The 16608-nt window shown below is 45.9% G+C and overlaps 2 protein-coding genes across 2 annotated transcripts in view; one reads left to right on the forward strand and one right to left on the reverse strand.

Moving 5' to 3' along the window:
• The first annotated feature begins 1698 nt into the window (after positions 1 to 1698).
• On the forward strand, positions 1699 to 5908 carry LOC134458080 (phospholipase A2, minor isoenzyme-like). Its single transcript, XM_063210188.1, has 4 exons — positions 1699 to 1747; positions 3387 to 3534; positions 4307 to 4440; positions 5410 to 5908. The coding sequence occupies exons 1-4, from the start codon at positions 1699 to 1701 to the stop codon at positions 5529 to 5531; spliced, it is 453 nt and encodes a 150-aa protein (XP_063066258.1). The 3' UTR covers positions 5532 to 5908.
• Positions 5909 to 6503: 595 nt separating this feature from the next.
• The window catches only part of LOC134458063 (sodium- and chloride-dependent GABA transporter 2-like), a 29126-nt gene continuing 19021 nt past the window's right edge, over positions 6504 to 16608 (reverse strand). Inside the window, exons 9-13 of the mRNA XM_063210166.1 lie at positions 16265 to 16405; positions 15802 to 15901; positions 15502 to 15602; positions 7639 to 7809; positions 6504 to 7148 (exon numbers count right to left, since the gene is read on the reverse strand). Of these exons, the coding sequence (XP_063066236.1) occupies positions 7062 to 7148; positions 7639 to 7809; positions 15502 to 15602; positions 15802 to 15901; positions 16265 to 16405 (600 nt within the window). The 3' untranslated portion in view covers positions 6504 to 7061. The remainder of the gene's footprint in view (positions 7149 to 7638; positions 7810 to 15501; positions 15603 to 15801; positions 15902 to 16264; positions 16406 to 16608) is intronic.

The following is a 16608-nucleotide window of genomic DNA, read 5'->3' on the forward strand; positions in this document are numbered from 1 at the left end:
TACATATGTCCCCCAAAACAATATTTTTTCTCGGTTTTAACACTTAATATGTTGTCTTTTCACTATTCTCCATCTAATGAATATATTGAATGTTTTGAAAATGATAGCATTTTGATTTTATTCACTGTTTACCAAACGTCCCAACTTCATCGGAGTTGGGGTTTGTAGATCAGAGTAACTATTGATCCCAAGGAACCTAAGGTATCCACCAGCAGCATACACAAATTATGATGTATGTACATTGCACAACAATTTAATAGCACACAAAATGACACACAGAAAGAGATTGTCATAGGTGACTGGACCGTATCACCAACCCCTCACACCTAGCTCTACTCTTCTCCTTTATGGAGGCCGCTGATCGGTCAAATCCCACCCCCCACCCTCTGCGCCTTTTATCACTTACCTATGTCTGCTAATCAACCCCCCCTCCCATTATTGCACAGACAGACTCTTATGTGAATGTTCAATATATGTTAAGGAATTTGTATGTGTGTACACCTACATTTCCTTCGAGATTGATACATTTTACTGTACTCTACTCTACTTAACTCAACAAATTAAACAAATACTTGCACTCTTTCCGACATTAGGCAGATCAAACATCCATTATCTGCACTACAAACAATATTACCTTGTGAGTGAGGAAAGAAAAAACAACAATCCTCAGTGCACAAGCAAAGCAAAAAGTTGCAAAGTGTTCAGATGAGGTGCCATAGGCGGTTCTGGAAGGGGGGCCAGGGTGGGCCACGGCCCCTGTAGAATTGCTCCTGGCCCCTGTTTGCGGCCCCTGTACTTAAGTCAGTGATCTTTTTTTCTTTTTTTAACTGAAATATCTAAATACAAAATGCAACGTATAAAATAGTATTTTACACCTGGTTTTTTTTTTCATTAAATGTGCCCTCCTAAAAACACATTGGGCCAACCTCACCCCCCTTGACAATTTTGGTCTAGAACCGCCACTGTGAGCTGCCTTCTGTAGTGACCTAACAGAATGCCCAGTGTTGTAGTGCACTGAGTTCACTTCTGCCTCTTCCACTGCTGGTGTTCTGTTGGGCCTACAACTCGACACAGCGTGACTCGGTCGCCACTTTTTGCTCTTCAATTGAGCTGCCTGTGCCGTGCCCAATCGAAGAGCAAAAAGTGGCGGCGGAGTCGTGCTGTCTCGAGCTGTAGGCCTACCAGAAAACTGGCAGTGGAAAAGAGGCATAAGTAGCATTCAGGAAGTTACTGTGTGGTCACAGGTTCAAGTGTAGGGCTGAATTGCACACTAAGTCCTTGATTTCACATCAACTCATTGCTTTTACTTTTATTTTCCCTTTTCAGTTTGTCTGCCTGTGTTTTTGATTGATTTGATTGACATTACGCTAGTGTCAGAACAGCACAGGCACTAGACAGTGGGAATACAAAACACAAGGTTTGTTGTAGACTAGTAACGCCAGGGAGGGAAAAAAAGGAACTCAATCAATGCCCATAGTTGGCCCACTTTTGATGGGGTGAGTCTAAGTGTCTAAAATTGGCTTCAGGTACGGAAATGGAAAACCGTGGGAGTTTCGCAGCGATTACACACATGCACAATGCACAGCATGTGTAGGCTCCTAGGCCTTATCACGGCCAGCCCAAGGCTGTGCAAGGGAATAAAAGGGAGGCCTGCAGCAGACGTGCTCTGTGACTCCCACCGGCACCTCTCTAGACAACATGAACTCTCTCTCCGCCATCCTCCTCCTCGCCTGTGGGCTCTGCTTTGGTGAGTGTGACATGCATGACTGGCACGCGCACACACACACACACACACACACACACACACACACACACACACACACACACAAACTTGGTTGTGACAACTCAGGTTTTGGAACGACACACCTCCTCTGAGGAACGATATGGTTACAGTATGATTGCAGTTACTTACTCTTCGTTACCATTAACTGTGCTACCTTGTGCAGCATTTTACTATAGCTCTTTGGCTAAATTTAGACCCTCATGTGTTCTGTGACTGGTTGGTTATCTGTATCTGTGTTCACAGTGTTACATCACTGCTGATGCAACAACACCTGCCTAAGAACCACACCATAGTTGAGTAGCCTAGTCATCAGTTTATGATTCCATCGGGCCCTGGGTCTGACAACAAGAAAGGGCCGGGCCCCCTCAATGGGTGTTGCGGGTTTGCAAAATGAATCAGGGTTTTAGGCCAGATGTGAGAGTCTACAGTATGTTGTTGGTGCTTTGGGGGAAGTCCCCCCAGAAAATGTGAAAATGCAGTTGTTAAAAGTGTGATCTTAAAGGGACACTGTGTGAGATTTTTAGTTGTTTATTTCCAGAATTCATGCTCATGCCCATTCACTGATGTTACCTTTTTCATGAATATTTACCACCAGCATCAACTTCTAAGTATCCATTATGACTGGAAAAATTGCACTTTTCATACATGAAAAGGGGGATCTTCTCCATGGTCCGCCATTTTGAATTTCCAAAAATAGCAATTTTTAGCTGCAAAAATGACTGTACTTAGACCATACTATAAAATGTGTGTTTAATACTTAGTAAACTTTCATGTAAAGATCAAATTTGGCAATAGGCAGCCCAATTTCAATAAGCAGCATAGTTGCAGTACCTTTTTTGACCACTTCCTGCACAGTGTCCCTTTAATGCGATGTGATAATGCAAATATAGAAGCTTGGGCTTTAGGGCCCCCTTGACTCTTGGGCCCCTAGGCTTGGGCCTGGTAGGCCCGTGCAGTAATCGTTGTATTGATTCGTTGTCATCAATAGTTTTGACGTTCACCTTCAGATATTAACCTGATTTTAAATAGAGAGATGAAGAGTGCAGTGAATATTCCTCTAAAGTACATTTCACATTTGAGATTTTAATCATTTCCTTTTCCACACTGTGTTCGTTGTTCGTTGTTTGTGTTTGCGTTGATTTTGTATTTTAGGAAGTGCTTATCTTGAAACTTTTTAACAACAGACAGAAAAGTACTGTTTTATCTTGTATTGTTTTTAAACTCTCCTTTAGAGTGTTTGCCAGTGACTGCAGAGCCATGTATTTGAACAATGTGATTTTGTGTGTTTGGAAAACCCCCCCAAAAAATTAGACAAATCAAATTATTCTGTAACACTAGTTGAATGAACACTGATGAAATAGCGCCATTGCATCATTGAGTATTTCATAACATTCATTCTTGAAATCTATTCTCTCTCCACTTCTTTGTCTATCTCTCTCTGTCTTATTCCTTAACATACATTCTTATTTTCAATTCTCGTCCTTGATCTCACTTTTACACTATATATTTCTCTCTCTCTCTCTCTCTCTCTCTCTCTCTCTCTCTCTCTCTCTCTCTCTCTCTCTCTCTCTCTCTCTCTCTCTCTCTCTCTCTCTCTCCACAGCCCAGGCCATGGACTACAGGGCTCTGTGGCAGTTCAGGGACATGATCATCTGTGCCAACCCCACCAGCTGGCCCATCCTGGAGTACGCTGACTACGGCTGCTACTGCGGCAAGGGCGGCTCTGGCACCCCCGTCGACGACCTGGACAGGTCAGCATTATGCATTATCATCATCTCCCTGGGGCCAAGAGTCAATCACAATAGAACAGCAGCAATGATCTCTGTCAATGCAATGCAATTTCATTACCAAGAGGGTCAAATGGGGGGGGGGAAATCGTAATACAGTATTTTCAGAGAGCCACATAAAATAAGACAGGGGGAAAACAATGGGACTACCGTATATTCAGTTTCATGTCAGTTCCTGGGCCACAGGACATTTTAAATGGGCTGTATCTGGCCTGCACTGCTAATTGTATATTCCTGATCCATCCAAACCCTACCCCATCTCTCTCTCCACACTCACTTCCTGTCAGCCTTCCCTATTCCTATCTGAAATAGAGGCCCAAAAACCCAAAAATAAATCTTTAAAATGTTCACAACTAGAAACTCTTTTGCATAACATGACCTGCATGAATGAGAATCTTCACTTAGTGCATTGTGCAGTGAACCAAAGAGTGAATACTTTGGTTGGAGACCTACAGCACACTATTATTATTCACAAGTGACTAGACGAATGAATAACTAGACAGCTGGTCTTAGATAGACAAGGTTGCAGGTTCAAAGCCCATTCCATCCATTGCTGAGGTGCCCTTGAGCAAAACTCCTAACCTCACATTGCTCCAAGGACTGTAACCAATACTCTCTACCTAAACAAGTCACTTTGGATAAAAACACCAGCTATAAGTCTAATGAGATGAAATGGGGGGAAATAGTCTTCTTCAACAACAACACCTAACCAATTTGCCCACTATTCTATGTGCAGATGCTGCGAGGTGCATGACGCTTGCTACGGCGATGCCATGCAGCACGATTCCTGTTGGCCCATCTTCGACAACCCCTACACCGAGATCTATGCCTTCACCTGCGACAAGCCCAGCAACACCGTCACCTGCCCAGGTAACATGCCCCTCAGGCCAAGGGCGCTGGACCGAGTTTTAAAGTGGTGGTGCAGGTTTTTTTCTTCATTCTTTATTTCTTAAGTGTTGCAGCTTCTGCCCGCCACTCATTTGTTTGCAGTAAAAGTTGAGAAAGCCCCATTTAGGGAGTTCAAAAGTGGGGATGCAAATGCACCACTGCATCCCCCTTTCCGGCACCCATGCTTCATGCTTCATTCTTACAAACACAGTATAAATGTGTAACTCACTGTCTGGTAGTCAGTAGGCTTAATTGATTGGGTTTCACCTGCCCAAGTAACAGGCAGACAACAGTCAAGGGAAAGTCAAAGTGCACGTTATTGTCAATCAAATATGAAAGTTGCGTTTCACCAGCCAGCAAATGTGCAATGTATGTAGCCCCATAAAGCACGCTGTTCTACCAGTGGACCCCTGTAATAGCCATTGGAAAGTTAACTGGCATAGTGTTACACTCCTATGATATAACACAGGGCCTTTAGTAATGTACTATGACTTGGTCATTGCCATTATGGCAACAGCAAATTTATAATACGGTGTTTCAACTAGGACACACGGACACATACAGTACCTTCATTTCATGACATGTTTAAAGTGTGTGTGTGTGTGTGTGTGTGTGTGTGTGTGTGTGTGTGTGTGTGTGTGTGTGTGTGATTATTGTCAATGTCTTATTTATATGTTTAGTTTAACTGCACATTGGAGACTGGTCAAACGCAATTTCAAACTTCTGTGCTAACCCTGTTACATAGATTTTTGACAATAAAGTACACTTGACTTGACTTGACATAACTTAAGGTGAAATAGTATCTGGATTAGTTTGCTATCTGTGTGTGTGTGTGTGTGTGTGTGTGTGTGTGTGTGTGTGTGTGTGTGTGTGTGTGTGTGTGTGTGTGTGTGTGTGTCTGCTGATTTCTACTTTATACTCATCCTGCTTATCTGTGTTCCTTCTCTCTAGCTGACAAGAACAACGAGTGTGAGCAGTTCATCTGTGAGTGCGACAGGAAGGCCGCTGAGTGTTTCTCCACCGCTGGCTACAATCCCGAACACGAGCACCTGCCCAGCGATCAGTGCCAGTAAACACACTCGACAGACACACTCGAGCGTACGAACATGCACACACAAGCACACACACACACTCACACAGGACACATGGATACACCAGCACACTCGCCAAACCAAACAACCTGGACTGGAAGCACGAGTTGGATCAACATCAGCGGAGATCATCTGGACGTACACCAGCACAACTGTGTTGCCACAGCAACTGAGAACACTCAGTGCCCTGCTGTTTTCATACAGTAGATAATCATGACTGTTAGTGAACTGTTAGTAAAGACTGTGATATCTTAGAGGCACCAAAAACATGTTATACTTGTAAAACTCAGTATACTGCCGCAAAGTAGTTTGTTGCTATCTTTCCATATTGTCCAGAGTGCTTGGCTGTCAGCGTGCGTTTTGTCAACTCCACCGGTCAACATTGGTCCCTGTTGTGACTGAATCTGTGTATTTCTCATGGATTAATAAACAACAGACAGTGCAAAGCTCTGCTGTGCGTATTTGTGTTTTATCTCGTTGAATTAAAAAATATAAATAACAGTATATCCACAGCATGTGATATTTTACATTCGGGTTGTGTGTGAAATACACTACAGTTAAATGTTTTAAGTTCTAAAGAGTACAAAAAGTAGCAAATGGAACTTATTTAATGATGTATGCATGATGTATGTATACATGAGCGACATATATTTAGGTTCACATTTCATTGAAATTAAAAATGTATCATTTTTATTTAATGTTATAAATTTAAATCTTCCCCATTGGAATAACATTGTGACAATAAACCCCATTGGATGTGACAACCAACGCTGCAATGGGTTGGTTGTCACATTTGTGCAAGGTGCCTTTGACAACCCGTATTCTTGAAGAGAATGGATTCTGTGAGGTCGATACTGTATCTGGCACATGAAGCATTGAAGCTGTATAGAAAAGGTCTTCTTGCAATACTGTTTTTCCTGAAATTAGATTTCAGTAAAAAAAATGACAACCAACCCAAGTCTCCCCCTATTTGATATTTAAAATGCATTTTACTGAAATAAGTCAATAGTCTCTGAAACAATGACAATTTGGCTTCTTCTGAAATCCAACTCCACACTTAAGTTGATCCAACTGCTAAGTTGAGTGTTCAAAAGTCACAACAATATTGCATAATGTCACAAAATACATAAATATAGTACTGTGGATTGGTTATCGTGGAATGATAACCATTTCATTTGATTTTAATATATAAAAGGGTATTCGTGAGAGTGGAAGATGAAATAAAGAGGATCAATTTAGCTGCCAAACCATTCAGTGTGTGTGTGTGTGTGTGTGTGTGTGTGTGTGTGTCTGTGTCTGTGTCTGTGTCTGTGTGTGCATGTGTTTGTGTGTGTGCGCACACGTGTGTGTGTGTGTGTGTGTGTGTGTGTGTGTGTGTGTGTGTGTGTGTGTGTGTGTGTGTGTGTGTTATGAGATTGAATGTGTGCACTGTGCAGGTTTGTGTCTGCGCATGCGTGTGCGTGCGTGCGTGCGTGTGTGTGTGCGTGCGTGCGTGTGGCATGCTGGCTGCTGTCAGATGCTACTCAAAGGAACAGACTGCCTCTGGTGTTTGGGAGGGTCAATAACAGACAGCTCAGGAACTACGGATGCTCTTAGACGCTGTGGAAACGGAGGAAAGACAACAGGGAGAGAAATGGAGTTTAAAAGCAAAATATGGCAAACTACTCCCATTTTGAGATCAATTGTGTTCACTGCATAATACACACAGCACACAGAACAAAATGTCATATTATTATCTCTTTTAAAAAGCAGGGGATGTTAAGTGTGCGTGTGTGCGTGTGCGTGTGCGTGTGTGTCAGGGGTGGAACTTCAATTTTTTTTCCCCCACCGGTCACTGTGGCAGGTAGATTTTAAAATGAGTGAGTTGAAGGTGAGTTGAAAAATGTACCCATCAGCCCTGATGTGCCCTGTGTGTGTGTGTGTGTGTGTGTGTGTGTGTGTGTGTGTGTGTGTGTGTGTGTGTGTGTGTGTGTGTGTGTGTGTGTGTGTGTGTGTGTGTGTGTGTGTGTGTGTGTGCGTACTGTTCACGAGAGTGTGTTTCAGAGGTGTTCAGTGTGACGTGTCAGTGTGTCTGTCTATGCATGTTCACCTGTATCAGTGTGCCCTTCCGGAGGTAGAGCTCGTGTAGGGCCCCCAGAGGGATCCAGACCATGGAGGCCAGTGTGAACATCCAGCCCAGGACCTGAGCCCACACCGGGTACTCGTAGCTCTTCCCATACCGTGGGGGTGAGTACTGGACAAAGCTAGTGATCAGTATCACCTGTTGGACAGACTTGGTTACTTCTGTGGTTATCAGTGTATTAACAGAGATAAGATGTTCACAAGCAAAATTCATGAATCATAAAGTTGCCAGACAAGCGTAACAACCTAGTTGACCGAGGAGGTCTGTGTACTGTACATGTTGAAAAGGTTTATTTGACACAAAATAAGAGAGCATTAGACTGCCACAAGGTAATGTGCCATCAATAAAACACTTCTGCTTGTAAAAAGTGACACTTTTTAAGCCCGCTCATAGCGGCTAGGTTCTTGTTTGCGTCTGTGTAATTGCCATGGCATGTCTGTCGTTTGTTATTTTTCATGTAGCGTCCCCCTGCACTCATACACTACATTACCCAGCATACACCACACTGATAGCCACACCGGCAAGCTAATTGCATGTTTCCCCATTGAACTGGCAGCAGCATCTGCTCGGTGAGTTTGAATATAGCAACACACACTACAAACCACAAACACAGTTTTACCGTTAAATGCAGTTTAATCTTAACACCCTAGCGAACAGTAAGAGGCCCACTGATTCTGCTTCACTCTTCATCCCTTTGCAATATTAGTTTCTGCCGAACACACACTTGTTGCTACTCACATCAACACTGATTTCTCCCTGGTCCGTCTGGCATGGATTCCCCGTAGGAAGCGCGCACCTCGGGTGAGCTGTGTTTTTAAGTTCCACCTTGGACTAGGGAAAGTTTACTCGTAGTAGGGGTGAGTGTTTTGTCTTACGTGATGTTTATGTGATTTATGTTTACTGTGGGGATGGGAAATGTAATTAGGAATATTTACTGATGTTTGTTATGTATTTTAATGGTGATAGAAATGTTTACATTTTTAATATTCACTTTGAATATTGTTTTTGTTTTGTTTATGAATTTGGGTTAATGGACTCGTCCAATCTTTTCCAATTGCATTCTCATTGGTAGACTAAGCTCAGCAGGTATTTGGCCAATCATGTGATAATCATTTCTCCTATCTCAGTCAATAATTGAATTCCTAGCTTTTGTGTTTCAGCCAATCATTGTACTTTGTTTATTTTGAGCTTAGCCAATCAGAGGGTAATTGGAGGGGTATTTAGAGGGTTTGGTTTTGTTTCTTTTCAGTCTGGAACTGGCTCTGAGAGAGGTGAGATCTTTGTCACTCTGAACTCTGAACTGTGAATGTAAAGCATTGTTGCTGCAACTTGTCGTGAGGTTGCCTCCAGTTCTGTTTATTGTATTTATCTTTAGTTATGCCTATGATGGCCCGTTTTGTTTTCCTTTTTGAAAGTCTTTTGTTTTGCATTTTGAGCACTTCTCGGCACTGTAAATAAATCCTCACGATCATTCACTTTTAAAACCTCGTTCTCGTCTGACTCATTTGGTGGTGACGCTTAGTGGAAGTGGAGCGGCAACGTAACACTTTTCACATTTGGTGTCAGAAAGCGGGTTCCTAACGCTCTCCTGGTGGAGCATTGGAGAAAGCGCACCACCATTGGGTCATGTATCGGCGCCTTGTGAGGCAAACTACGATGATGATCCAGCCAGCTGATGTGAGTGAAGAAGGAGCCACCGGAGGGAAGCAAGAGGTCGCTCCAGAGGAGGACCTACAGATGCCAAACCTGCAGGCGGAGGAGCCACAGATGCGAGACCTGCAGGCCCTCTACCAGCTCATCCAGAAGTCATTCGAGACCCAGCAGAAAGAAGCCATGAAGCAGGAGCAGCGGTGGCGCAATGTGCAGGTCCAGATGAACCAGTTTCGAGACGACCTGGAGGAGGGGCGAAGGGCTGCCAGTGATGGAGGTCGGCGCCGGGCTGAGCAGGGTGAGAACCAGAGGGGCGAGGCTGAAGGACCCCAGCACCCAGCAGAAGACCCACCAGCGCCAGAGGACCGACAAGCAGACCAGCACACCCCAGCAGCGCCGCGCGGGCCAGCAACAGATCCACCAGTAACCACGCCAGTAGCCTGGACAAGAGCAGCTGTTCCAAAGTTAGAAGAAAGTGATGACATCGAACAATATCTCACCACGTTTGAGAGACTGGCAACGGCTTACAGGTGGCCACGAACAGAGTGGGCGGTGTACCTGATACCTTACCTGACAGGCCGGGCACGCGCTGCATACGTAGCAATGGACGTCGGTGAAGCGATGGACTACAGCAAAGTCAAGGCAGCCATCCTCATGAAATACGACATTAATGAAGAGATCTACAGGGAGAGGTTCCGGGAGCCAGACATCGTCCAAGGGGAGACACCCAGGGAGCTCTACCATCGACTGAAAGACCTCTACAAGAAATGGATCAAGCCAGCAGGGAAGACGTTGGAGGACGTCGGGGAAATCATCGTGCTGGAGCAGTATCTTCGTTCCCTGGCCCCTGATGTACGTGTGTGGGTGAAGGAGCACAAGCCAACAACAGGCCAGCAAGCTGCAGAGTGGGTGGAGGCGTTCCTGTCGGCCAGACGTGGACCCAAGAACTTCAGGTTCCAGAGGACCAACCGACCGCCACCTGGAGGTAAACCTGGGGGGTTGGGTAGTGGAGTTGGTCCTAGTACATCTGGGCAGAGTAGGCCTACAGACACCAACACTCGCACTGTTACTCCTTCTGCACAGCCTAGAACATACACAACACCTAGCGCACATGCTAAGCCACCCGCAACATCCACAAATGCACCTACTAGAGTCCCTTTTGTATGCCATTTTTGTGGCCAGGCAGGCCACATAGCCAGAAATTGCCCCGTTAGAGTAGCCAAGGGGACAGGAATGGTTGGGCTACCTAGACCTGGGGGGGAGCAGGTAGAATGCTTGGGGAAAGTGCAGACCACCCCTGTTGTTGTTAATGGTCAGTCTACAGTAGCTTTGCTGGATACTGGTAGCACCCAAACTCTGGTACAGCCCCATCTAGTGGATGCCCATGAGGCCTTGGGAGAACGGAAACTGAGGGTTTGCTGTGTAAATGGCGATGAACATACTTACCCTGTTGCAGAGGTCTGTGTGGAGGTTGGAGGTCAGGCCTATAGGCTTGCGGCGGGGGTAGTGAAGGGGTTAAGCCATCCTGTGGTGTTGGGCCAGGATGTGCTGATACTTCCTGAACTGGTGAAGGCCTCGAAGCCGGTTAGCCTGGTGGTGACCAGAGCCCAAGCGAAGGGTGGTCAAGGGGAAACCCCTGAACAGGCTGTGAACAAAAACCTCCTAGACCACATGCCATACAGCAACACTGACATTGAACCCCCAAAGCAGCCCAAAGTTCTGAAAACCCGCAGGCAGAAGCGGAGAGAGAAACTATTGGGAACCGTGCAAAACATTCCACTAGAGGGGGCGGGCCAAGAGTTACCGGGAGCTGGATTGTGGGAGTTACCCAGTGATTTTGCTACTTTACAAAAAGATGATGTTACGTTGGAAGATGTTTTTAAGAAAGTTACTGAAATTGATAGAGTTGAAACTGGTGTTGCCAAAGAGTTGACTGGAGAGTACTATTTTGTGAGGGGGGGTCTGCTCTATCACCAACCAGAGGATGGCAGAGTAGAGCAGCTTGTGGTACCAAAGAGTCTGAGAGCTAAAGTGCTAGCATTGAGTCATGATATTCCGTGGGCGGGACATCTAGGTAGCGTGAAGACCCTTGAGAGAGTAGCCGCACGTTTTCACTGGCCAGGGTTGTACGTAGATGTTCAGCAGCACTGCAGGAGTTGTCCCACATGTCAGCTAGCAAGCAGCCACAAGGTCAAACCCTCACCACTGATGTCACTACCCATCATAGGCACACCATTCCACCGCATAGCAGTTGACATTGTAGGACCACTTGAACGCACACGGTCAGGCCACAGATTCATACTGGTAGTATGTGACTATGCAACGCGATACCCCGAGGCGTTCCCTTTGCGCAAAGTCACTGCAGGCGCCATTGCACGCACACTACTACAGTTGTTTTCCCGGGTAGGCCTACCACAGGAAGTGCTTACTGACCAAGGCACAGCCTTTCTGTCCAAAACACTCAAACAGATGTACAGTTTGTTAGGCATTAAGAGTATTAGGACCACTCCCTACCACCCCCAGACCGACGGGTTGGTAGAGAGATACAACCGCACGCTGAAGAGTATGCTGCGGAAGTTCGTTGCTGCAAATGCGAAGGACTGGGACCAGTGGCTGCCCTATCTTCTATTTGCGTACCGGGAGGTGCCGCAAGCCTCCACTGGATTTTCCCCCTTTGAACTTTTGTACGGACGCCAGGTGAGGGGGCCGCTTGACCTCCTGAGAGAAGCCTGGGAGAGTCCTCAACCAGCAGGGGGCAGCAGCGTCGTCAGCTACGTCCTGCACATGCGTGACAGGATGGAGGAGCTTGCAGAACTGGTGAAGGACAACATGCAGCAGGCCCAGCAGACACAGACCAAGTGGTACGACCAGAGAGCCAGGCAGCGGACTCTGCGGCCGGGCCAAAAGGTTCTCCTACTCCTGCCAACTTCAGAGAACAAGCTCTTGGCCAAGTGGCAGGGGCCCTACCAGGTGTGTCGACAGATGGGTCCAGTGACTTATGAGATTGAAATGCCAGAGCGACGAAAGCCAAAGCAGACATTCCATGTCAACCTGTTGAAGGAGTGGCACGAACGAGACCAACCACTCAGCCACCAGCTGCTGGTTCGAGCGGTGGAGGAGGAGGATGACTCCTCTGAGCAGTTCTTCCCGTCCAGAGCTGCGCCAGCGGAGCTGGACTGCAGCCACCTCACCGAACAGCAGCAGCAGGAGTTGCAGGCCGTCATCCCAGAGGGCCTGTTTCAGGACCAGCCGGGGCGGACGTCCCGGGTGGAGCACGACATCGCGTTGAAAGACTCCAAGCCAGTGAGACAGCGGATGTATCGCATCCCAGAGCGCCTGCAGCCCGCACTCCAGGAGGAGTTGGACGTGATTCAGCGCCTGGGGGTAATCGAGAGGTCGAGCAGCAGTTGGAGCAGTACGGTGGTCCTGGTTCCCAAAAAGGATGGGACCATCCGCTTCTGCATCGACTTTCGTCAGGTGAATGCACAATCGCAGTTCGATGCCTACCCCATGCCGAGGCTGGAGGACCTCATCGAGCGGCTGGGGAAGGCTCGATACATCACCACTTTGGATTTATGCAAAGGATACTGGCAGGTGCCAATGGCTGAAGGAGCTAGGCCATACACTGCCTTCAGAACCCCTCAGGGGTTGTTCCAGTTTACAGTGATGCCCTTTGGTCTCCAGGGGGCGCCGGCAACTTTCCAGAGGCTGATGGACCAGGTCCTGGAGGGCACTGGTGCCTTTGCAGCAGCCTACCTGGATGATATTGCTATCTACAGCGCCACCTGGGAGTAGCACTTGGAGCACTTGCGGGAGGTGCTGCACCGGTTGCACCAGGCAGGCCTCACCATCCAGCCCAAGAAGTGTGCTCTTGCTCAGCAGGAGGTGCACTACCTGGGGCATGTGTTGGGCAGTGGGGTCATTCGTCCGCAGAAGGACAAAGTGGCCGCCGTCCGAGACTGTGCCAGACCGCAGACCAAGAAGGATGTACGCTCGTTCCTGGGTCTTGCGGGATGGTACAGGCGTTTCATCCCCAACTTTGCCACTCGAGCTGCACCTCTCACGGACCTGACTAGGAAGTCGGGGTCGAACTCTGTGCTGTGGGAGGAGGTGCATGAGAAGGCGTTCGTCGACCTGAAGGGGGCGTTGCTCTGCGAACCTGTCTTGCAGAGTCCGGACTTCGACAAGCACTTTACTGTGCAAACCGATGCCTCTGGGGTAGGGCTTGGGGCAGTCCTGCTTCAGGGGGAGGCAGAGGATCAGAGACCTGTGGCTTACATAAGCCGAAAACTCTTCCCACGTGAGTCCAGGTACTCGGTCGTGGAGTTAGAGTGCCTGGCGGTCAAGTGGGCGTTGGACACTTTCAAATATTACTTGTTGGGGAGGGAGTTCACCCTTGAAACTGACCACAGAGCTCTGCAGTGGTTGGGAAAGATGAAGGACTCAAATGCACGTGTGACGAGATGGTTTTTGTCAATGCAACCATTTAGGTTTGAGGTGAAGTACAGGGCCGGCGTAGTAAATCCGGTGGCAGACTTTCTGTCTCGTCCCGCCGGGGCCGAGCCATCAGAGGGGGAAGGAAATGTAAAAAGTGACACTTTTTAAGCCCGCTCATAGCGGCTAGGTTCTTGTTTGCGTCTGTGTAATTGCCATGGCATGTCTGTCGTTTGTTATTTTTCATGTAGCGTCCCCCTGCACTCATACACTACATTACCCAGCATACACCACACTGATAGCCACACCGGCAAGCTAATTGCATGTTTCCCCATTGAACCGGCAGCAGCATCTGCTCGGTGAGTTTGAATATAGCAACACACACTACAAACCACAAACACAGTTTTACCGTTAAATGCAGTTTAATCTTAACACCAGTGACCAGTAAGAGGCCAACTGATTCTGCTTCACTCTTCATCCCTGTGCAATATTAGTTTCTGCCGAACTCACATTTGTTGCTACTCACATCAACACTGATTTCTCCCTGGTCCGTCTGGCATGGATTCCCCGTAGGAAGCGCGCACCTCGGGTGAGCTGTGTTTTTAAGTTCCACCTTGGACTAGGGAAAGTTTACTCGTAGTAGGGGTGAGTGTTTTGTCTTACGTGATGTTTATGTGATTTATGTTTACTGTGGGGATGGGAAATGTAATTAGGAATATTTACTGATGTTTGTTATGTATTTTAATGGTGATAGAAATGTTTACATTTTTAATATTCACTTTGAATATTGTTTTTGTTTTGTTTATGAATTTGGGTTAATGGACTCGTCCAATCTTTTCCAATTGCATTCTCATTGGTAGACTAAGCTCAGCAGGTATTTGGCCAATCATGTGATAATCATTTCTCCTATCTCAGTCAATAATTGAATTCCTAGCTTTTGTGTTTCAGCCAATCATTGTACTTTGTTTATTTTGAGCTTAGCCAATCAGAGGGTAATTGGAGGGGTATTTAGAGGGTTTGGTTTTGTTTCTTTTCAGTCTGGAACTGGCTCTGAGAGAGGTGAGATCTTTGTCACTCTGAACTCTGAACTGTGAATGTAAAGCATTGTTGCTGCAACTTGTCGTGAGGTTGCCTCCAGTTCTGTTTACTGTATTTATCTTTAGTTATGCCTATGATGGCCCGTTTTGTTTTCCTTTTTGAAAGTCTTTTGTTTTGCATTTTGAGCACTTCTCGGCACTGTAAATAAATCCTCACGATCATTCACTTTTAAAACCTCGTTCTCGTCTGACTCATTTGGTGGTGACGCTTAGTGGAAGTGGAGCGGCAACGTAACACTTTTCACACTGCTGCTATTAAAACATGTTCCCTTTCTAGGATGTCATACCAAAGAGAAATCTTTGGTTATACCAGAGACGATCTAAATGCATTAGAATTAAAGAATCTTTGGTTATACTACATTCTAGATTCCACATTCTAAATTGAAAGCAGTTCATGTGTTGAGTGCATTACGTATGTGCACTGAGACACTTACACAGGGGCCCAAGGCAAGACACTGATGGAGCCCCCCATACAACCTGCCAAGGTCATAAATAGGGCCCCCGCCACTAAAAAAGGAGGACCTTGGCATCCCCCCTTATCTTCGCCCCTGCTAGGTTGACTAGAATGTAGTGTGAATCTATGAATATAGTTCCATCTGTGCCTCAGTCATGGATTTAAATAATAAGAAAGGTAAGACACTGGACTCACAAAGAGCAGGACTGGGGTGATGACCAGCCAGCAGGCCTTAAAGAACAGAGGAGGGGGCCTGCCCGTAATCCTCTGCACAAGCACAGAGAAGCGACGGATCCCTGCGTGAACACAACATTTTAAGTTCAAGATTTTTGCACAGAAAAAAAGTGTACAGTATCTGTCAGTCTCGCATAAGAATATGGATATTACAGAGGCACATCACATGCAATGTCATGGTATTTTCAGCAAAAACTGCAGCTGAATGTATGTTGTCTCCGAATGTAATAACATAAAATAAAATAACGCTATACTCTTTACCAAAGATCCATATGACGACGGCCACCTCTGAAAAAGCCACTGTCAAAACTGACATAGAGGCCGTGAAGTGGTCCATCAGATTAAACAAATACACTCCTCCCTGTAAAAGATGAGTAGCAACAGAAATTCAAAAGAAGATGAAACAACAGCACATATCCATGGATGCCGTTTTTTAATTATCAACACTATAAACGATTAGCTAATAATAATAATAATAATAATAATAATAATAATAATAATAATAATAATAATAATAACAAGAAGAAGACATGATACATTTCTGTTAAAAAGTTCTTGCAAAATTATTTGGAGGTTTTTGCATCTACGTACAGTATATCAAAGGGTTTTTTTTTTTGGTATTATTGTTTAATGTGAAATATTTAAGAGTGGCCTGGTTTACTGACAGGTCACAGAAGTTCCTTTGTGTCCTGTCCACCCCCTAGCCCCCCTGTCCCCTCCTCACCTGTGTGACACACAAGATGTTAAGTAGAAACCCAGGTATGCAGACCAGGGCCACCAGCACTTCCTTGCGTCTGACAGAAGGGGGCAGCATCGCACCGAAACTATCTTTCACAAATGTCACCGCCACCTCTATGAGAGGAAACTGAGGAAAAAAAAACAATACAGTCAGGACAATTTACAGAAATGTGTTGATTTTTTTATGCCCTCTTAGGGTTATAGTTTGAAAGTAGCTCCAGAAAACATGTGAGACCTAAGGTAAATATTGATGTAAAATCAATTTCGCACATTAAATGGTGAGCTACAGAGAATTTTATTTAAATGTATGTGTATGTGTGTGTGTGTGTG

The sequence above is a fragment of the Engraulis encrasicolus genome, chromosome 11 (assembly GCF_034702125.1).
Source record: "Engraulis encrasicolus isolate BLACKSEA-1 chromosome 11, IST_EnEncr_1.0, whole genome shotgun sequence".
Lineage (NCBI taxonomy): Eukaryota > Metazoa > Chordata > Actinopteri > Clupeiformes > Engraulidae > Engraulis > Engraulis encrasicolus.